Source organism: Anabrus simplex, chromosome 1 (genome assembly GCF_040414725.1).
Source record: "Anabrus simplex isolate iqAnaSimp1 chromosome 1, ASM4041472v1, whole genome shotgun sequence".
NCBI classification, from domain to species: Eukaryota; Metazoa; Arthropoda; class Insecta; order Orthoptera; family Tettigoniidae; genus Anabrus; species Anabrus simplex.
The window spans coordinates 397,322,063-397,345,482 of record NC_090265.1 but is presented as its reverse complement, the minus strand read 5'-3'; the positions used below and the strand labels follow the sequence as shown (position 1 = coordinate 397,345,482).

The window sequence follows — 23,420 nt, the reverse complement described above, 5'->3', positions numbered from 1 at the left end:
AGCAGATATAAACGGGTAGACTTGCTAGATGACCGAACACCAATGATCCGGAAATAATAGGCAATATCACCAATATTACTGTGCAACTCGTTGGCTGAATGGTCAGCGTACTGGTCTTCGGTTCCCGGTCGGGTCGGGGATTTTAACCTTCATTGGTAATTCCAATGGCTCGGTAGCTCGGTGTTTGTGCTGTGGCCAACATCCCAACAACTCACACACCATACATAACACTATCCTCCACCACAATAACATGCAGTTACCTACACATGGCAGATGCCGCCCACCCTCATCGGAGGGTCTGCCTTACAAGGGCTGCACCCAGCTAGAAATAGCCACACGAAATTATTATTATTATTATTATTATTATTATTATTATTATTATTATTATTATTATTATTATTACCAATATTACTGACAATACAGACTACATGAATTCCAACCACCAGAAACAACTTCAAATAAATTGTTTCATTCATTTATTGATGTTTTAAAATCCATTTACCAGACAGAACATTAATAGACAAATATGGACAACGATCTTTCAAAAGACATCGAACAAAATAATTCGTGTAGTAATCGTCAATGGACAAAAGTAAATAAATTAAGAAAAAATAACAAATTCATCGGGATTTGAATACTGGGCGCAAAAGTGTGAAGCCGCCGCGAAAGCCGGTGCGCCACCACGTCGGTTGAACTTGCTACGCTCTAATAGGTACGTAAAGTACGTCGAAACTTCTCGACGACAGTCATTTTCTCTGAAACGGTCGAGTGTGTACGGATAAGCCGAAACATGTGTTCACTTACTTCGATCCCTCCCTCACTGAGCGAATTTCTGGGAAATCGGGTTGATACACTTTGCGGGTTCCCCTCGTTAGCTCTTTCGGCTACCCTTCGACTATGAGTCGTGCTTATTAATAGCTGAAACAATAAACTGTGCAAAATACTCCCCGATTTACAGTACACTGCAGCCCATCTGGTGGCCATGATCATTAAGGCGTCAAGTCCAACTGGTATGACATCGTAGTTAACCGGTTCGAATCCCGTTGGTCGAAAAAGCGTGGTGGTATACAACTTCGAATCACTAGATTTCGTGCTAAAAGCCTGGATTAAATTCCAAACCTCTCCGCAGTGTTCATATGGTATGGATTGAGGGCATATGACGCTGCTGATGGTGATTTGTCCATCGGATGGGGACGTTAAGCCAGAAGCAGACACTTTGGTACTATTCGACAGGAGCAGGTTATATGCAGGCACCGGGTTTCACCGTCTCCCTTTCTACTATCATGTATCACGTCATTCATTTTATCTCATTAACCCCTCTAGTCCGACTCGTTGGCTGAATGGTCAGCGTACTGGCCTTCGGTTCAGAGGGTCCCGGGTTCGATTCCCGGCCGGGTCGGGGACTTTAACCTTAATTCGTTAATCCCAGTGGCTCGGGGGGTGGGTGTTTGGGCTGTCCCCAACATCCCTGCAACTCACACACCACACATAACACTATCCTCCATCACAATAATACGCAGTTACCTACACATGGCAGATGCCGCCCACCCTCGTCGGAGGGTCTGCCTTACGAGGGCTGCACTCGGCTAGAAATAGCCACACGAAATTATTATTATTATTATTATTATTATTATTATTATTATTATTAACCCCTCTGATCGGACTGACACCAGGAAAGGCATCCGATTGTAAAAACTCGCTACGAACATTCATCTCGCTTCATACCCAACCCCGTGGAGATACGGAGCAAGGGATGGGCATAACACTCCGCGATTTACAGTGTATAACATTTTTTTATATGTCTAAAATATTTTGATTATGCCCTCCATTTGATTATTTAATAAGTAACTATACTTACACTCAAAATTAGAAAACAGTAGACTATGTAAATTATCTAAAGCATTAACCACAACTATACTGTACCATATGGGGGTATTTAAAACAATTTTATTCCCTCATATCTTCACCGTGTCATAATAAAAGGAATAGAGGAACATGTTTGAAATAAATGTAATGCATTAATACCATTACATATTTTATTGATATTTACTACATTTTTATGTACATATATCGCACTTTGATAATGCATAAAAATCCGGGCCCTACTCATGACCACTCTGTAGGCTATTATATTGGAAAGAACTGCTTGGTATTCTCTCAGTTCAAATGATGCATCATTGTATAAGACTTCAATCATCGAATCACGAGATCACCGGTGTACGTGGACAGTGGGTAAATGAGCCGAATGACGCAATAACTAACAAAGACGTTGAATCAGACAACTGTGAATGCGCTGAAATTTAGAAGTTCTTTGAAATAATTTAAGAAAAGACTATGCAAACAATTAATTGGGAATCTGCCACCCGGGTGACAGCCCTTAATGCAGATTATTCATGATATTTCAGTACACACGCTAATGCACTTTTCGCAGTCAACACCATGCTTACCTTAGTGTCAAATAATCTTTGTGTTGTTCATTTTCTAAGTGCCTTGCAGAATAGCATATCTTCCGCCTCTGCAGGAGTAAAATCAATATATAACAAATGCTATCAAATGCACCATATTTGTGCTTTCATCCAGCTGTATTGCGAAGTATTTTGTGGACTTGAGGTTGGTTACAAGATGTTCTTTTAAAAAAATTAGCAATACCTGAGATTCTGCAAGAAACAGTGGTTTGCCTGTTTTTCACCAATAACACTAGACACAATGTCTTTAGCCACAGGCAGTAATCATGACTCGCCATCAGTATATGGTCTTCTGGCCCTACCTATTCTTAAGCTTATTCTCATATTCACAGATGAAAATAAGGCAATCTCTTGCTTACCATACATTACATGAGCTTCCTTTCGTTTAAGCAAATCAAGTGACTTATTCTTCAGGTTTTCATGTCTTGTATGAAAATGTCCTTTTAATAAAGATGGTTTCAACGAATTGTTGGAAAGGGTCTCATGGCAATCAACACTAAGGAGTTGTGGTTTTGACTCACTTCTCCTTATGTAAATCCTAAAGGTAAGTACACAGGAAATATTTATATTACCTATTTAAAACAGATTGAAGCCGTTGATATTCTTAACAATCTATACTGCGATGCATTTATGAAAATCCACAGCCTGTATCCAGTCATTTGAGCGGGTCAGGAATGGAATGAATGAAGCTCCCTTCTAGCGGCGAGGATGGGAATTGTGCTGGCTGCCTAAGCCTGTCGCACTCCTCTGGGGCAATGATTAATGAATGATTAACAAAATGAAATTATATAGGAGAGTGTTGCTGGAATAAAAGATGACATGGAAAACTGGAGCTCCTGGAGAACCAAACCTGTCCCGCCTACGCTTTGTCCAGCACCAATCTCACATGGAGTGACCGGGATTTGAACCACGGAACTCAACTGTGAGGGGCCGGCGCGCTGCCGTCTGAGCCACGGAGGCTCTGTAATGCATTTATATCTACCATAATTAAAATTGTAATTAATATTGAAAAGAAATAATACGTTATTTGAGTCGAACATGTCATAACATTAACAGTCACAACAGTTGGTTGGTTTCCTGAAATCATAAATAATCGTCAATTTCCATTATTGAGAATGATTCGCAGAGTCATGTTTCAATATAAAAATAGAGAATCCCCCAATGCAGCAAAGCCGATGGTAAACCTGTAGTAGTGTAGTCAATATACATGACTACTGTAGTGCTGTGTTCCTCAGATTATCAAAGAAGAAAGTTCACATTGTGTATCTCGAAAACTGATCACGACGCTTGATCCTTTTGTCATTTTGTCAATTTGTCAATAAGAATCGTTCCCGTGCCCTCTGGAAAACGTGCGCGTAAACAGTTTGAGAATCGCTGCTCACGAGGCTTAAAATTTTCCAACGCCCGATACCCGGTTTTTTTGCCTGTAAATGCAGCTGTTGCTTCGGTCAAGTGGCTTATGGGAAGTCCCGTAGAAATACCGCTAAGTTACGCGACAAACCTTGGCGTAGTTGGGGATCTGACCTAGCAAAACTCGCGTCTTCTAAATTAGACAGGCGTAAAATTTGAATGTCATAAAATCAAAACTCAAAAACCCATCACCTTTACCCAAACATTAAAGATTATGAATCTATGAATTTTGATACAATTTTGTAAGAAGTTTACCCAAACATGACACCAAAACACGATAGGCCTTAATACGGGTTTTTTCCTGGTAGAAGGAGCAGATACAAGACAAGATAATGAAACCGTAAAATGAAGAGCATGTGATCTTATTACAGTAAATAGATATTACTGAAGTCTTGAAGAAAATATTTAACATTTCATTACATCACGGATTTTTCACGCCGGAAACGTGAATATTAAATGACACAATATGCAATTTATACCACATTTATGTTAAAGTTACTATACCAAGTTCCCTTGTTTTATGCACTTTCCTATTCCTTGTACAGAACTCTGTGCACTAGCAATGAGTGCGCTGGGAATCGGCCCACGAGGACACGAGAAAACATCACAAACCACATTTACTCTATAGAGTATTTCAACTAAGGCGATATCAATTATGCAACCGACCACCTATTTGAAGATGTTCCCTCTTAGCCTATCAAGAGCACAACTACCTGAAAATCCACTTTTCAACACGAAGTATATTACACTAGTGTAACTAATTTCATGAAGCCCCATTTTACTGAGAATTTAATGTAGCACAATAAGAACAAATTAAACAACTGCCTACTACATTTTAAGACGACTTCTTTGGTAGATTCAGTTTTCTAGGAAGTTCCTTCAATTTCTCCTTACTTCCACAGCCATTTCTAACTATTTCTTTCCAATCTGCACCTCCTTCTTAGTCTCTTTATTTCTCTGTTATAATAAAGTGGAACTTTATAATTTACAAAATCCCAGAAGTGTGTTTTGAGGCAACAAAATTACATAATCCCAACAACTTATGTTCCCCATTCAACAGATGGAAATACGTCAGAAATGAACAGACATTTTATGAAATTTTAAGACTAATATATAACAATAATTCAAAAAGAATGTTTTTCATTTATTTTTTACTTCATAAATTTGCTAATTATAGGGTTGCCACTAAGATCATTTTTTCAATACAAAACCTACCATCACTGTTCAACAGATTAGAAAAAATATACTATGTTATAAATCATATGAGCATAGAATATGAAATGTCTTTCACATACAGTACAAAAAGGAAATGAAGCCAAAAAGTATGCACATGATGCTATTATAATACTAAATGGCTTGAGATGTTTCTTCCTTGGTATGGAAAGTTAAAAACAGGTCATGACCTGGAAAATAACACAATAAACCAAATTTTGATCTACTTTGCAAATAATATTGATATTTATAAACATTTAACACATTTTTATTTTATTAATGTTAAGTTTAACATCATTTTTGCTACTTGACAACACAAGATGGCTGAGAAATGATATAATGGATGCAGAAATTTTCTCACGGAACTGGAGTGTGTATCGCAGAGATAGAACAGGAATGGTGGGAGGGGGGTATTCATTCTGGTGAAAGAAATTGTAAGCTACAAAAAATTTAAAGATGACAAATATGAAATTCTAGGCATAAGACTCATTTCAAAAGATAATAGGCAACTTGATGCGTGTGGAGTGTACAGACCAGGAAAGGGTAGCGCTGGCACTGATTCAGAATTATTTGATAAGACAATCAGCTATGTGGGGAAAAAACATGGAAAAGGATGTGATTATAGCAAGAGATCTCAATTTACCAAATGTCAATTGGGAAGATAATACAAATGACAGGAAGCATGACCAACAAATGGCAAATAAGTTAATATGGGAAGGACATCTCATGCAGAAAGTGATGGAACCAACTAGAGGGAAGAATATACTCGATGTGGTGTTGGTAAAACCAGATGTGCTCTATAGAGAAACCAAAGTAATAGATGGTACTAGTGATCACAAAGCTGTTTTTGTCGTAGTTAAAAATAAATGTGATAGAAAAAGTCTTAAAACTATTAAGCCGTACCATATGGATGATAAAGCAGGCATGAGGGAGTTTTTAAAAGTGACTATGATCAGTGGTAAACAATAAATAATGTCATTTGCTTTACGTCCCACTAACTACTCTTTTACGGTTTTCGGAGACGCCGAGGTGCCGGAATTTAGTCCCGCAGGAGTTCTTTTACATGCCTGTAAATCTACCGACACGAGGCTGGCGTATTTGAGCACCTTCAAGTACCACCAGACTGAGCCAGGATCGAACCTGCCAAGTTGGGGTCAGAAAGCTAGAGCCTCAACCGTCTGAGCCACTCAGCCCAGCAAACAATAAATAAAAATGTAAACACTCTAGGATTGGTTTAAAGCAAATGTTGAGGAATATAAAAACAGGTCCGTACCTTTAAAGGTGGTAAGGAATGGTAAAGTTCCACTTTATTATAACAGAGAAATAAGAGACCAACAAGGGAAGATCGGCAATGGTGAAGTCTGCGATCGTGATGAAACTTGGAAAACACATTGAGGTACACGTAAAAACGAGTCGGCATTAATTTTGGGTGCCAACATTCATTAGGGCGTTAACTACGGGGCCTAAAAGTTGGCACATTTCAAATTCCGCGCGATCAGCGATGAATACCTGCTGGCATAATGCTAAGCCGGCACACTGAGTGCCTGGAGACACACCTCCTCCCGTCCCGACTCCGACTGGTTCGCCGCCGCACGTTTCCCTTCTCCCCACGCTTGCCGGCTGCTTAGCTGTTGAACGGGACCGGCTCTATACTTTGCTTCTTTTTGTACTATAATTATTGAAATCCTTTAAATGACATTACGTTTCACACATAATGATAATTAGAGCCCGGATTTCCATGCAAATGCATGTTTTTAAATAAGCTAGCTACACTTCTCAAACTTTGCAAATATTCGTTTTGCGGCTTAACAATTCCAAATAACCATTCTTTTTCCGTGCATGTTTGCATGTTTTGGCATTTTTCGGAGAAAATTCATGCATAATGCATATTTGGAAGATTTGGGATTTAATAGCGCATATTTGGACGTTTAATATTGCATAATATTACTTATATTCTGACTTTGACGCATATATATTGTTAACTTGCATTATAGTGCATTTTCTGAATGTTAGTTTGCAGAATTTGGGACAATTTTTCACGTTGTAGGCTACAGTATGTCTATTACTGAGAGACGGAGAGAATGTATTCCTGGCATCCTATGTGACAACCATAGTTAGTAGCCTACATACGGTACAGGTCCTACAGTATAATGCAATTAACCAAACACTTTCTTATCTGCTGCTTGAGTAAACAATGACCTAAGTCGGAAGGCCCCACATCGAAATCTAATTCTTAGGAATAAGGTGTCCCAGTTTTACAGTTGTACATTGCTATAAATTGAACCGTAAATTGTGCATTAATCATTGACGGCTCATTTTTCGTCTGTTAGACGAACAAAAGAAACCTTGCATCGCACTTCTGTGGCGCCGTGTTACTGGGATAGCAGCTTACAAATTCTGGTCTTTCATTGAACCCTCTACCGTTGTTATCCTGGAATGTCCTACCCGGAACTCTCAATCGTCACACGTCTGTGTTATCGCAGCAAGCAATCGTTACCACTTATTGAGGACATTCAAATGTGTCTGCAATCATCGCATGGAGAAGCAGCTGCCGCAGATAGAGATAAGTTGAACAAACTAATTTGTTCAAATCCTGATTTTGAATTCGTCAAGCTTATAAAAGACGTATTGTGATGAAAATACAAAAGACGTACAATTTGACCTCACTTTGTCCAAATGTCTTCATTGAATTATGCATCTATCACTTCTCGTGACGTAAAAATATAATTTTCTGTGCTTAAGTATGTGCTGAATGATAAACGGATGAGCGTAAATCAAGACAATTTGGAGAAATTAGGGTAGTTTTTGTTAATGTTTCAAAAGGAACTGAATTTTGATAGTGCATATTTTCCAGTTTATTGTGCATGTTTTGCAATATGATAGTGCATGAATGCATGCATATTTTGAGATTTGATAGTGCATGGAAATCCGGGCTCTAATGATAATAAATAACCTAAACTAATATACCCATATTTTATTCAAATGTTATACTTTCATTCCTGCTAATTCCGGTGAGTTGTCACATTTGTGGGTACAACTCCAAGTTAAGTACCACCGGGCGTGGTCAAACGTGGGATGGGGTACCGCGTCCTACTTACGCTTAAACTATTTACTGCTAAAACGCCTTAAAGCTGTCGTAGTGTCCTTTAGAGTGGACATACATGTGGAATTAAATTAAATCACCCACCACTAAATAAATCTCCCACCTTTAAACAACGTTAAATAACTTTTTATGTAAAGAAATTACGTGCCCGGGTAGAAGTCTCAATAAATGTAAGTCAGTGCGCACACTTCTTGGACACGCGACATGCGACACGACTGAAATAACTTGTCCTGTCCCGGGTCCCATAGGCCATGTACATGCACATCTGTAGGCCATTAGTTAAGATGTCCTCTAGCGATTTGGAAGGCTTGTTGTTACAGTACTTCGAGAATTACGAAGAAGTCGGGTGACTAGACGAAAAAAGAGATTTTGGGTCAACTCATACTCGCATAACGTGGACTGCCAAGAGAAGGGTGCTTTCGTGTTGGCTATAAGAAACTTAAGATCCTTCATAATTTCATACATTTTATTACAGAATGAACTGGAAGACATTTCAAAAGTTACTGTATATTGTAAAGCCACTAATTGAGAAAAAATATTCAGGGATCCTATTCTACCAGCTGAAAGATTATTGATAACACCCATGCTGAATGCTTCGCCTATTTCTCGCCAGATATTTTGACATATGGACCTATTTGAATAATCCTTTAATCTGTAATTACACAGCACTTCATGCTTCTCCACTTCCGCTATAAAATTTGCAGTAGTTGCCTCTATTGAGCTGCATATATTGAAATTACTACACCAAACTCACGCGCGAATGATGGGACACGTCCTACGAAATGCAACAGGCGATACCTCGACGGGGGATGTCCGCTGACACACGGGACAGTCCATGCCCTTGACCGATAAGTGTGCGGGCTTCCTCTTGATTGCACGTGCTGTATCCACTTGGAACATGTCGCTTTTGTCGCATCCCATGTGTCATGTCCCTTGTCCAATAAGTGTGCGCTCCGCCTAATGAGATTCGGTACCTCGGGATATATCAAAACCTGGTTATAGGTCCAGATCTTCTTTCCATGTCCCCTTTCCCCCACCCATTTTGTGTACGCTATCAGTTGTGTCATAACGAAACGACATCGCGGACAACAATTATAAACTCCGAGTTTAAAAGTACTGGTATTTTCCGTATTGCGTACTCTGGCATAAGGAATAGGCCTACAGGTAGAACGTTTTTATTTGTGCTTGTACTGAACGATTTATTTATGTTTTGCAGTGACAGGCACAATACATTTCAACTGCAGCAATGGTTGTCGAATATAAATAAATGTAATGCATAGGCAACTTTCGATATGAGTACGACATGGAATGTAGTAAAGTTTGACGTAATAAGAAAAGCCTTGAAAAATAAAAAAAGATGTGCATTTATATATGCAGTAGATATACAGTAATCATAGAGGCAGACCTGTAGTCTTACTGTACCGGTACTTTTGCGTTATAGCTGACGAAGGTCTATGTATTCAACAAGTACCGATATTAAAGTATCACACTACTGTCTTCTGGGTATAATGGCAGTTACATAAGCAAAAAGTTCAATGGCTATTGTACGAACTGGGACAACAACAAACAATTACAAGGCAACACAATAAATGACTCCGTATACACTACATCGGACAAACTCCCCGTCAATAACTGATAGTAAACGAAAACAATATTTGGTCTATTCGAAACATTAAAAAATAGTGAAAAGAAAGCCGAAACAAAACACAATTAACAACAGGCACCATACATTTTTTTTGCTAATTAGTTTAAGTCGCACCGCCACAGATAGGTCTTACGGCGACGATGGGATAGGAAAGGCCTAGGAGTTGGAAGGAAGCGCCCGTGGCCTTAAGGTACAACACCAGCATTTGCCTGGTGTGAAAATGGGAAACCACAGAAAACCATCTTCAGGGCTGCCGACAGTGGGATTCGAACCCACTAGCTCCCGGAGGCAAGCTCACAGCCGCGCGCCTCTAATCGCACGGCCAACTCGCCCGGTGCAAACGTTTTCATAAACATTTCGGAAAACGTAAACTGACTAATACAATGTGGAAATTACAAAGGCGGGATATGAGGAAGGCTGATAAGAGTACGCAAAGTGTAGCACCGATTCTCTTTGACAGCTAAGACGACGGGCAGGTACGGGGAGAGGGGAAACGTGCGGTGACGAACCAGGAGGGGCGGAGATGTGCAGGGGAGGAGGTGCAGAGGCGTGTCTCCAGGCACTCAGTTTGCCGGCTTAGCATTGGCCAGCAGGTATTCATCGCTGATCGCGCGGAATTTGAAATGTCGAAATTTTAGGCCCCGTAGTTAACGCCCTAATGAATGCTGGCACCCAAAATTGATGCTGACATCGTTTTTACGTGTACTTCAATGTGTTTTCCAAGCTTCATCGCGATCGGCGACTTAACCATTGCCGATGTTCCCTTGTAAGAAGGAGGTGCAGATTGGAAAGATACAAGTGTTAGGAATGGCTGTGGAAGTAAGGAGAAATTGAAGGAACTTACTAGGAAACTGAATCTACCAAAGAAGTCAGCTAAGGATGACATGATGGCAAGCATAATTGGCAGTCATACCAATTTTAGTGAAAAATAGAAGGGCATGTATAGGTACTTTAAGGCAGAAACAGGTTCCCAGGAGGACATTCCAGGAATCATTAATGAACAAGGTGAGAGTGCAGATGTGAGGATCTTCAAAAGGCAGAAATATTCAGTCAGGATAATGTCCAGATAGAGGTGACTAATGCTAAAGAAACATTTACCTATGGTAACAATGACATTTACAATAAGATACAAAAGTTGAAAACTAGATAAGCGGCTGGGAATTGATAGGATTTCTGGGGATATATTAAAGACAATGGGTTGGGATATAGTACCATATCTGAGGTACTTATTTGATTACTGTTTGCACGAAGGAGCTATACCAAATGAATGGAGAGTTGCTACAGTAGCCTCCATGTACAAAGGAAAGGGTGATAGACATAAAGCTGAAAATTACAGACTAGTCAGTTCGACGTGCACTGCACATAAGCTTTGGGAATGCATTCTTTCTGATTATATTAGACATGTTTGCAAAATTAATATCTGGTTCGATAGAAAGCAGTTCGGGTTTAGGATAGGTTATTCCAATGAAGCTCAACTTCTGGATTCCAGCAAGATACAGAACATACCTTGGATTCAAGAGGTCAAATGGGCTGTATTGCAATTGACCTGTCTAAGGCATTTCATAGGGTGGATCATGGGACAGAGAATTTAGAGTAGGCGAAGTTATCTGACCCTGTAATAAATAAGAGGGGAATTCCTCAAGGCAGTATTATTGGACTTTTATGTTGTTGTTTTTGCTTTACGTCACACCGACACAGATAGGTTCTATGGAGACGATGGGATAGGAAAGGCCTAGGAGTGAGAAGGAAGCGGCCGTGGCCTTAAGGCACCGCCCCAGCATTTGCCTGATGTGAAAATGGGAAAACACGGAAAACCATCTTCAGGGCTGCCGACAGTGGGGTTCGAACCCACTATCTCCCGGATGCAAGCTCAGAGCCAATTCGTCCGGTTTTTATGTTTTCTTATTATATAAATGATATGAGTAAAGAAGTGGAATCAGAGATAAGGTTTTTTCGGATGATGTTATTCCGTATAGAGTAATAAGTAAGTACAAGATTGTGAGAAACTGTAAAATGACCTGATTAATGTTAAGATGGATAGCAGGCAATGGTATGGTGATAAACGAGGTTAAAAGTCGGTTGTGAGTTTTACAAATACGAAAAATCCTCTCGGTTTTAATTACTGCATTGACGGGGTGAAAGTTCCTTATGTGGATCACTGTAAGTACCTAGGTGTTAATACAAAGAAAGATCTTCATTGGGGTAATCACATAAATGAGATTGTAAATAAAGGGTACAGATCTCTGCACATGGTTATGTGGGTGTTCAGGGGTTGTAGTAAGGATGTAAAGGACAGGACAACAAAATCTCTGGTGAGACCCCAAATAGAGTATGGTTCCAGTGTATGGGGCCCTCAGCAAAATTACTTGATTCAAGAACAGGAGAAAATCGAAAAGCAGCTTGATTTGTTCTGGGTTATCTCCAACAAAAGAGTAGCATTACAAAAATGATGCAAAGTTTGGGCTTGGAAGACTTGGGAGAAAGAAGGCGGGTTGCTCAACTAAGTGGTATGTAATACAAATATAGTTTGTCCGTTATTGGACATCATAAATTTTCCAGCTAACTTATACCTGGTTGCCAGCGTTTCGCCCCAGTGTGCTATGTTGGGCTCATCAGTTGGTAAATCACACACCTACCAAGACGCATGGCTAGCGCATACCATGGAGGCCACTACGTAGGCTACTTGGAGCCACCGGCAGTGCCAATGCACTATGAGACATTTTGTCTCATTACCAAAAATTGATGCCTGCCTGGCCATCAGTTGATACAGATGCTGATTCCTATAATGAACCTGAAATATTCGTCCCGAATGAGTAAATTTATAATAAATACCAATAAAGTTTGTCCATGTGTCTTGGTAGGTGTGCTATTTACCAACAGATGAGCCCAAGTTAGCACACTGGGGCGAAACGCTGGTCCCAGGAATGAGTTAGCTGGAAAATTTGTAATGTCCAATAATGGACAAACTATATTGGTATTATAAATTTATTCATTCGGGACGAATATTTCAGGTTCCCTATGAGAATCAACATCTATATCATAAGTGGTATTTTCCGAGCTGTCAGTGGAGAGAGGGCATGGAATGACAAGAGTAGACGAATAAATTTGAGTGGTGTCTTTAAATGAAGAAATGATCACAATATGGAGATAAAGTTGGAATTCAAGAGGACAAATTGGGGCAAATATCTGTTTATAGGAAGGGAGTTAGGGATTGGAATAACTTACCAAGGAAGGTGTTCAATAAATTCACAAATTCTTTGAAATCATTTAAGAAAAGGCTAGAAAAACAACAGTAAGGAATCTGCCATCTCGGCTACTGCCCTAAATGCAGATCAGTAGTGATTGATACACTTAAACCCTGTACCTTTATAAATTGTAACACAAAAATTATAATGTGCCAGTTTTCTTTGAATGCATAATTATAAATGAGAAAAAACTGACTGTTTATATAAAAAAACACAGTATAAATCAAACCAGGATATCTTGAAAAAGTTGGTTTTTTTAAATAATGTACCAAGACATATATGCCCCATGTATATTTAAATGAATAATGCGCAACACTGTGGGATCGTTATATTTGTAGGCTTTGTTTGGGAGGCGGTTAGCCAACGATTTCATTCTGGACTACGTGGAGATAGAGGACAGTCAGTAGCAAGCTTTGAAACGGCGAGTTATTTCAAACTTTCCAATTTCTTTGAAATCATTTAGGAAAAGGCTAGGAAAGCAACAGATAGGGAATCTGCCACCTGGGCGACTGCCCTAAATGCAGATCAGTATTCATTCACTTTTAACGAGTCTGCAGGGAGTGTCGCAGCATCGCGTGACGTGCGGCGAGTTTGAAGCTAATCGCGAGCTGTGAAGGAATGGCGTACGGTGATGGTGAACCCCAAGAAAATTTTTCCGGATCACCAACCTTATTCATCATAGTGCTGACCTATTTTAATACGGGTGAAGTCTGTTATTTAACCTGTGCTCTGCGGTTTCAATATAAATAATGAGATATAGTTGAATTTAGAGATACTTATCAGATCATATTTTTCTAATTTCGATCTATATACTGAATTGCTTTGTCTCCAGAAAGCGGTTGAGCCCCCAAACCATAGTCTACTGGGGAAACCCCTCTTTTGAATAAGGCCAGTGAATCTATAAAACCAGGTGCAGCAGGGGAAGCGTGGGCATGCGTTACTTGTTTCTGGGTCGGAAGACAGTCTCCACGTCAGTCGTGATTGCCGTATTCTTTGTCTGTTATCCATTTCAACAGTGACGCTATTAGAAATACAATGGTCAGAATAATGTAATGAAAGTGAGGCTATAATGAAAACTGTGTTAACATGCACCATCCTGGTGTGAATTAAGCATTATAAATAAGAGAGTGCAAAGTCCATTATTGTGACAATTACCGTTGCCCAAGTGACGCCACGCTATTATGCCAAGTGCGGTAGGCACCGCGTATGTGGAAGGTTTGAGAGACGGTAAAAGGTGGTTGCCGCGTATACCGATATAATTCTCGTGAACTGAATTAACATTTGCTATACGCCAACAGTTATCGGGTCGCGTATTGTGTTCACGGTTGACGCGTGTGCATTTGTTTCGATCATTGCTCTTGTATACGAATTGCTAAGGGTTCTATTCCGTGAAACATCAACTATGAACAAAGCAATATCTTAGTGATCTAACTATTTGTGGAGTAATATTTGCTCAGCTAGTGTGCGTGTATACAACAGAGCAAGTGTAGAATTATCATATATTCATTTATTCTAGGAGTGTTTTCTACAAGGACTAAGGTGGTATCTTCATGTGTGGTTCATCTGTATTGTAATCACATCCAGTGTGGCACGATGGCTGTGTAAATCGATTGACGCTGCAGCCATGTAGGGGGTGCGAAGCAGAGATTGACCAAGCTAAGGGAAAATGTAAATATTATAAGCATGTTCTTATACAGAAGGAATCAACTTAGTTTCAACCAATGTAGATTGTAAATTAACATTAAATGTCAGCTTGCTAGAGCTGAACTATTCTTGATTTTAGATTACGTAGTTGGTGATCCAGGGCAAATGCATGCTAGTGCCCTTAATTTTATTTAATTTTTCTGAGTTAGCTTAGTATTAGGTAAAGGGTTGTGAGTAGGTGTAGACAGGAGTGTGTGTTTACTAGTGTTTTTTTTCAGGGTATTCCGATGTATGTGTAAAGGGTTGTGAGTAGGTGTAGACAGGAGTGTGTGTTTACTAGTGTTTTTTTTCAGGGTATTCCGATGTATGTGTTAGATGTGATACAGGAAGGTAGCTTCTTCATTACTGAGGCTATGCGACCTTAATGTTGTGTGGGATAAGTATATTCAATGCAGCGTAGGATTCTTTTATTTCCATGTAAGAGCGTGTTTTCAGGTACATTTTGGATGCGAGATGAGTGCAAAGGTGACGTTGAGAAGTTAGGTTCTTTTAGTGAGCAGAGAAGACAGGCGATCTGGGTTGGAGAATAATATGAGTGTAAAGAAAGGCAAATATTGCCTAGTACATGATAAGGGTGTTAAAACGGGGATAAGAGGCCTGTGAAAATTTCTGTAAAGGAAAATTATGAGTGAAAGCTGCTTAGAAGGTAACAGGATTGAGTACGCCTGGAAATTTTGTGATACATTTGAGATTGAAACTCCCATGCTGCGAGTATAGAAGGCCTTCTTCTTTGATAGAGAATTGTGCAGCCAATAAGTTGAAATATGAAGGCGTGGTGTTTCTGTTGAGAGAGAATATTTTCATGAATAGGAGATGTAATTAGTTTTGTGTAGCGAGGCAGCAATTGTTAACAGAGACAAACCTTCCCTCGTAATGTGAAAGACGGCTGGCTTAGTAACTGCTGTGAATGAAAGTACACACCCAGAGCCCCTTATATGAATGGCCGCCCTTTATCCCCGTTAGTTCTCAGCTAGGTAGAATTCTTGTGACGTTACAGTGAAAATGAAAGTTGGACCGACCGCTGCGACAGATATGCAAGATTAATGGAGCCAAGGCCTGGAATGGATCATGCATTTCATGACCTCAATTATGAAGTAGTGTTTACCGTGTAAGTTTTATTTTCAGTTATCCAGTGATTTTGTCTTTGTCAGGATTTATTTTGTTTATTTTATTTGTCATCTGTCTGTGGTTATTTTCCTGTTTGTTGTCCATGTATGGTGTCAACGTTGTGTAAATGATTTGCATTTTAATTTAGCCCAGAGCTAATATTTTTAAAAGGGAAGCCAGCTTCAGTGTTGATCTACTTGCAACAAAATGGTCTATCAGTAGAAGCAATGTAGTATATAAGATTAGGACCCCTGGATTTACTTATTGTAATTACTTCGTATATGTAAATATGTGAAATAATGGATTAAAACTAGCATGATTTTCTTGTCAAGGAATAGTTTATTGGACAATCGTTAATTGCAACCCCTTCAAGGATATCGGCATATTCACTTAGCGGCATTGTTCTCATGAAAGATGTAGATCCTACCAAGATTTTAATTATGTTTTTACGTGTATTTCATTGCTTCGGTATGTGACCCGACTTATGTTCTTTGTATAAACATGTAATTATTTCTGATGTGCTTGGCACATACTTATTTGAATTACAATTTTAGGCAAATTTGAATTATTTTTGTATCATTTGATTTCATTTAGTGTGGATCATGTGCTTAGTTAAATAAATCTATTTTACCCCTGAATTTGCTTCTTATTTACACTAAATGATACTGTTTCCCATCCATATACCATTGGTATTTACTTCTTAGGAAGTTAGCTTTAGATTTAACTCCCGGGAATGGTTCAGTACGGTACCGCAATCAACATTTCACTGCGTTCTGGAGGAGAGCTACGTAGACACAACTGAATGTCAACCGCTCCACATCCCTTTCAATGGTGTTGGCTCTTTCGCTTCACTGTGATGAATGCTTGCTATGTAAGCTATCCACATTTACGTCAGGCTAGTCCGGACGCACTGGACTAGCCTTAACGGGCACCCAACTGAGCACCTCTGATTAAGAAAAACATCTACATTGTGCTATTGTTGAAGCTTCTTGGAATTTTCCCTATGAATTATGAATACACTTTAAAAAATCTAAAAAGCTCTGTTTGTCTTTATAGACAAGTAATCTCACCATTTTTTCAAAAATTTTGTCAATAAAATTGTACGACACATTCATGACACAAACAAACTTGTTTACAATTACGTCATTGGTGAATGACCAAATGATTTATTACATATGGTCAGTCAAGTTTATGTTGAAAAAGAAACTACTGTTGACACCAATGACACTTGGTTTTATAGTGAAGAAAAATACCGGTGGGGACTTATGAAAGGGGAGAGTATCCTTGTATCAGAATGGAAACTGAGTGAAATTGAAAAATTAAGGTGTTTGACCCAAAAGTTCCAGGCAATATTAACAGAAAAGGAAACAGATCATGCACCAGAAAAATAGTACTGTATTTGGAAAGTAACCACAAAACACAAAACTTGATATGTGTGTAAAGATTTGTACTTTCTCCCTCTCACTCATGATGACCTTCTAACCAGAGCCCTGTTTGTAGACTGACTCTTGCCAGCTATATGATGTTTGCTTCGAGGTTCATCAGAGCAGGCGGGGGGAAGAGGCAGAATCAAGTTTGAAACCGTTAGAGAGGGAGAGAGGTTAGAGGAATGTATACGTTTACTGGCATGTTTAGCAATTGCTTTACGGTACTCTTTGAGAATACAGGGTTTGACTCATTCAAATAAGACATTACATTTCTCAGTGGGCCATTCTAATTGAACTGGCTATCTAAAAAAACTCTTCCAAAGCACTAAGTATAGACCCTTTCTGTAAAATCATAATGATTTGAAGATTCTGTTCTATAACTGAAAAATGGTGTTTACTATCAGACACATGTTGGCCCATGAAGGAATATTTACTATGTCTTACCGCGTTCACATAAAGCAATAGCCAAGGATAAAGACTTCAATAATATATTCACCAACGGAATTATTCATACAGTCAAACATAAACCAGCATCCCAGTTAATCAAAGTAATGAAATCTAATGATTGTGAATGTTCTATTTTAATTGATAATACTTCCCAGTTAGTGTAAACAACTGAGGATGAGCCATCACTTCTCACAATACAAGAGTTTTCTGATGTTCCCACCTAATCAGTACTAAATAAATATATATGTGTGTGTAAAATGTAATTATTTACATCTAAATTTCAATACTAGTGCTGCAATAAACTAAAGCACAAACATACACACTTACAACAGTACAGGACCTGAACTGTGAATAATGACTAAGAATATCTTGCAGGTCAAATGGGTTGACATCAGTCCACAACAAAGACAAAAATTTTCAAATATAACTTGTCACCAAATATAAAGCAGAAGACAACAGGAGAACTATGTATACAGTCTCAGCAGTATTCTTGCCTTGGTTGTTCAATAGATATATTATTTATATATTATTACATATATTATATATATATTATTTATTTACAAAAAGAAGTCTGTTTACTGAGCATACTGATTTCAAGTTCTAACTCCTCATTTATAGTCAAAAGAACAAATTCAAATCATAAAAAATACATAAAATTTTAGCATCAACAGGCCTTCTACTAAAAGAAGGGACTACCAAACCACTGAGAGTTAACAACATACAAATCCATAAATAACTGCAGAAAAGCAAATCTTATTGGGTTCAACTTCCCTCCTCTGCAAAAACAACCAAAAAGGACTTACGGCTGAAATTCTGAAAATCAGTATACAGTACTATACTTAGAGCCCTTGACCCATTTATATCCGGCCCTGTGGTGTAGGGGTAGCGTGCCTGCCTCTTACCCAGAGGCCCCGGGTTTGATTCCCAGCCAGGTCAGGGATTTTTACCTGGACCTGAGGGCTGGTTCAAGGTCCAGTCAGCCTACGTGATTAGAATTGAGGAGCTATCTGACGGTGGGATGGCAGCCCCGGTCTAGAAAGCCATGAATAACGGCCAAAAGAATTTGTTGTGTTGACCACATGACACCTCGTAATCTGCAGGCCTTCGGGCTGAGCAGCGATCGCTTTGTAGGCCAAGGCCTTTCAAAGGCTGTAGTGCCATGGGGTTTGGCTTGGTTTGATCCATTTATGAGAAAAGAAGTACTCTTATGATAGGCTTATAAATTTTTGATATAAGAAATACTGCGATTGCACAGCACTTCAAAAGTTTCCTTCCTCAGAAGAACTACAACTTTTCTTATAATATTAAATTGCTCGAGTTACTTCTTCTTCAGTATGGAAAGTTAAAGAAGGTCACGACATGGAAAATAACTTATGATACACCAAATTTTGATCTATTTTGCAAATAATATTGATATTTATTAACATCACATTTTTCTTTTGCTAAATATTATACTTAACATCATTTTGATACTTCACTACACTTAAGAAGCATTGTGATCTTTCATTTATTAGTACAGTGGAACCTTGGACTGGGAGTATAATTCGTTCTGGCAACATGCTTGTAATCCAAAGCGCTCGTATATCGAAGCAAATTTTCCCATAAGGAACAATTGAAACGCGGATGATTCGTACACAACACAAAAAAATTTATTCGCATACCATTTCTTAAACACAATATAAGGTAAAACAAATTAAAGTGCAATTTTCCTTACAACAGAATCATTGTTGGTGTGAGGGAGACGAGAGATGACATGAGAAGAGTTACTGTGTAGCACGTATTTCATTAACGGAATCACTGCTACCTGTTGGCTTACTGGGATTGTTTTATTTTCGTGCAACTTTAATAAGGAACCTGTCCAACGACTGTTGCATTTGCCTCTTTTTGAGGATTTCACTTAAATGTGACATTGCATTGTCAATGAACTGATTCATCGCTCGCACTGCTACAGCCTTATTCCGGTAGGGATCTTCTACAAAATTTTGCACCGTTTCCCACATTCTGTACTTCTCTCGAATCTCAGTTGGAGCGCCAGATTCCATTGACTTTTCCTCCTCCTCCTCTTGCCCGGATGAGATCTCCATAACCTCTTCCTGTTGGTCGCGATGCAGATCCATCAGTTCGTTGGTGGTCAGTTCCTGGCTATGTTTTTCCACCAGCTCTTGAATGTCCACGTCATTCACCTTCAGTCCCATAGTTATCCCTCAGGACACAATTTCATCAACAACTGGCGGCTCATTGTCACCAACAATCCCCTCAAAGTCACGCCCAAGAAGACATTAAGGCCACAGATTTCCCCAAGCGGGGCTTTATCGATGATCTTCAGGCAGTTCACGATGGAGAAATGATTTCTCCCAAACTCTTGGAGGGTAAGGTTTATTCCTTCTGTCACTTTGAAGCATCGCTGAAATAGTGCTTTGGTGTATAGCTTCTTGAAGTTCGAAACAACTTGCTGATATACAGGCTGGAGTAGTGGAGTAATGTTAGGAGGTAGGAACTTAACCTTAACGAACTTGAATTCCTCCAGTAAGTCGTCCTAAAGGCCTCAAGGCCTGGAGGCTGAGCAGGAGCCTTGTCCATAACCAGCAAGACTTTGAGCGGCAAATTATTTTCTGAAAGGTATTTCTTCACTACAGGACCAAAGATCTCGTTCGTTCATTCATTCAACAAACGAACAGGGGAAGGGAAAACATAAGCACACGTGATGCTCATATTGAGGAACGTCACTCGCTTATCAAGTTACAATTTATTTAAAATGTTTACTCATCTTGCAAAACACTCGTAGACCAAGTTACTCGCATTCCGAGGTTTCACTGTACCATGTTTACAAGAGAAGTGTCACACTCTTCACATTGAAAACTACACCTTGAACCATTAGTGATATAACTAACGTGGTATGACAAGACCACACACAAAAAATTAGCTGTCTGTTTCCACTATGAGGTGTTCTTTCAATTATGTCTCAAAGCAATAGGAAAGTGATACCTGGATGCTACAGATTAGACTGCATAGCTCTTGCTGTGGGCAAGCCAGCAGTGGCGGTGAGCAGACACATCGGTTACATCACCAGAGTTGAAAGATAGGTTACTACATGAAGGATGTGATACTTCTCTTCTTAGAATGAAGAGAAATCTGACAGAAGGGAGCATTATGGAATGCTGAATTTCACAACACACAGAACATCACATCCACATATTTTGTAGGTTTCAAAAAAGAAAATGTCAATCTCTCTATTAATGTGTGAAATTTGTTACAAAAGCCTTCCTAGAAGCTTGAAATTTGGATTAGTTTACCATGTGCATTTTTATAAAATCACAAAGGTTCCCAAGTATTATATCAAATGCTGAATGTTATCCCCTGCAAAGAATGACAGTATTAGAAAGTTAAACATACCTTTACCATCTGCAGAGAAGGTCATTTCAACCAGTCGACCCTGCTCCAGTAGTGAGAAGAGGGATGTCTGGGTGGATGAGTCAACAACCTCTACTTTGTGTGCAGGATAAGATATACATCGTGGAACATGAATTTCTTCCTGAGCCCTCATCATGTCTCGTTGATACTGCATAGCAATGGACTGACGTGTAGTAAGTAGAGCTAGGTTGTTGCTTTTCAACTGATCACCCACACCAACGGCTGGAACACTACCATTTTGCAACTGCACAGGTTTCAATACCACAACATCATTCTTCATCTTCAAAGGTAAACTACCTTCGTTTTTACCAGTTACAATTACAGGTGCAGGTAATTTTGTAGGTGTTAATGATATAGTCTGTGGTTGCAATGATTTGAGTACTAAAACCTCATTTTTAATCTTCTGCTCATTCTTCAGCAGCACTACATCTTGACCCAAGAGTGCTTTATCACTCATCACTGGTTTCTGTTGCAGTCCATTAACTGAATTTGTGAGCGCCACAGGTGTAAGTTGAATAGTTTTTGCTAGCAGAGGACCATCAGGTTGCTGCAATGCAGTAACAATACTAGTTTTAGTTACTTGATCACCAGTACCAGCAGAAACTAAACGAGGGGCTGGTGTAGCAGTCTGTACAGTTATTGGAGCTGGTTGAGGCTTTAATAGCAATTGTGACACAGACCCATTCCCAGATGCAGGCACTGTTATAAAAGTTAGAGGCTTAGAATTATAATTATTATCATTATGTGAAATAGTAACTGAACGGGCCTGTCCAATATTATTTATTACATTCGTTTCGGACTCCTTTAGAGCTGCAATTCTAATTAAATTTTCTTCATTCACTGAAGCTGAAGGATCTGCCATTTCTACATCTCCAGTTTCTGAAAGACTGCCTCCTGACAATATTTCTAAGTGAAGAGTATTAGCATCAGATTCTATTCCTTCTGGAGAAGGTGCACCCAGGTCTACTACTTCACTGCTATCCATTGCCTGAATACTTTCTGGAATAGGAAGCTTATCTTTCATGTCTGCAAAAGGGTTTAAATATCTTGTACCATTCTGGGGCTCATTTTCCTTCTTTAGAGCGGATAAATGGGTACCTTGGACAATTATTGTTCTTGGTTTAGAAATTTTGGGAGAAGTAATGGCTAAGGACTGAGCAGCTATCTGATTCACTGAAGCTACTTCTGTGTCTATGATCTCGCAATCTCTCTCAGAAGTAATTAGAGAAGTTTTCTCACCGTCATCCATGGACTTTAAGATAACAAATTTTCCACTGTCTACTGAGTTTGCAGAAGATAACTGAGAGGGATTAACCTGAACAGGCTTAACCACAGCGGTAGGAGTTGAGGGAAGACTTGATGGGAGGACACTGATATTGGAAGAGGAAGAAGCGGAAGGCAACCAATTAGGATTTACAGTATGGTTTTTTGGAAGTATTGCACTGGTAGACATTTTACCAACAGAAGTAAGAATACCAGTTGACTTCATTGCATTTGGTAAGTTTGATTCATTTACAAAAGAGGCAACTGAATAGGAAACAACAGGCTTTGACTTCAAAATTGCATGAAGAGGATTGTTGGGGTTCACATTAGTCATGCCAACTACATCATGTTGATATTTCCAACGCTCCTTCAACTTAGTGAACTTGGCACCACTATTATTGGAGCAAAATACAGGAATATTAAACTTTCTTACAATCACTTGTGGTTCACGAACTATGCCCACTTTGTCTGGAGGAACAGGCACTCCCTGAGGTCGCAGTACACTTCTTAAAATAGCAGCTTCCGACATTGTATCAGCTTTAGATGTCGGCCTTGATATATTCTTCATCATTTCATTCTCCGCTTCTGTAGCTTGCTTTTTACAGCTTTGAATTTGAGAAGCCTCAGTGATTACAGTATCTGTTTTGGGAGGCATATCCAAAACTTCACCAGACAACTCAGATTGTCCTTGAACATTGTTAGACCTCGCTTTTCTTGATTCCTGGGAAAGCTTCAACTGGGATAACCTCTTATTATTGTATGGAATTGCACTTCTGGGGATTCGACGCCCAAATGAATACTTTCGAAGAATATCCTGATTCACAGTAGTAGTGAGATTACCCACTATTGAATTATTTGGTACTGTCACGGAAGTTGTATCTTCCTTCATGGCAATGACTTCATAAAAGTCGTAATAATAAACTATGGTCCTTGCTCATCTGAAACAGAAAAAAAAAAACATATAACTATGAGAAACTGTAA

At 39.2% G+C, this 23,420-nt stretch overlaps 1 protein-coding gene across 4 annotated transcripts in view; it reads right to left on the bottom strand.

Annotated features, from left to right (window-relative positions):
• The window catches only part of LOC136856840 (uncharacterized), a 176,628-nt gene that overhangs the window by 123,554 nt on the left and 29,654 nt on the right, over window positions 1–23,420 (bottom strand). For all 4 annotated transcript variants that reach the window (XM_067135011.2, XM_067135013.2, XM_067135012.2 and 1 more), the window contains exon 2: window positions 21,159–23,377. In XM_067135011.2, coding sequence (XP_066991112.2) covers window positions 21,159–23,328 — 2,170 coding nt within the window. In that variant the 5' untranslated portion in view covers window positions 23,329–23,377. The remainder of the gene's footprint in view (window positions 1–21,158; window positions 23,378–23,420) is intronic.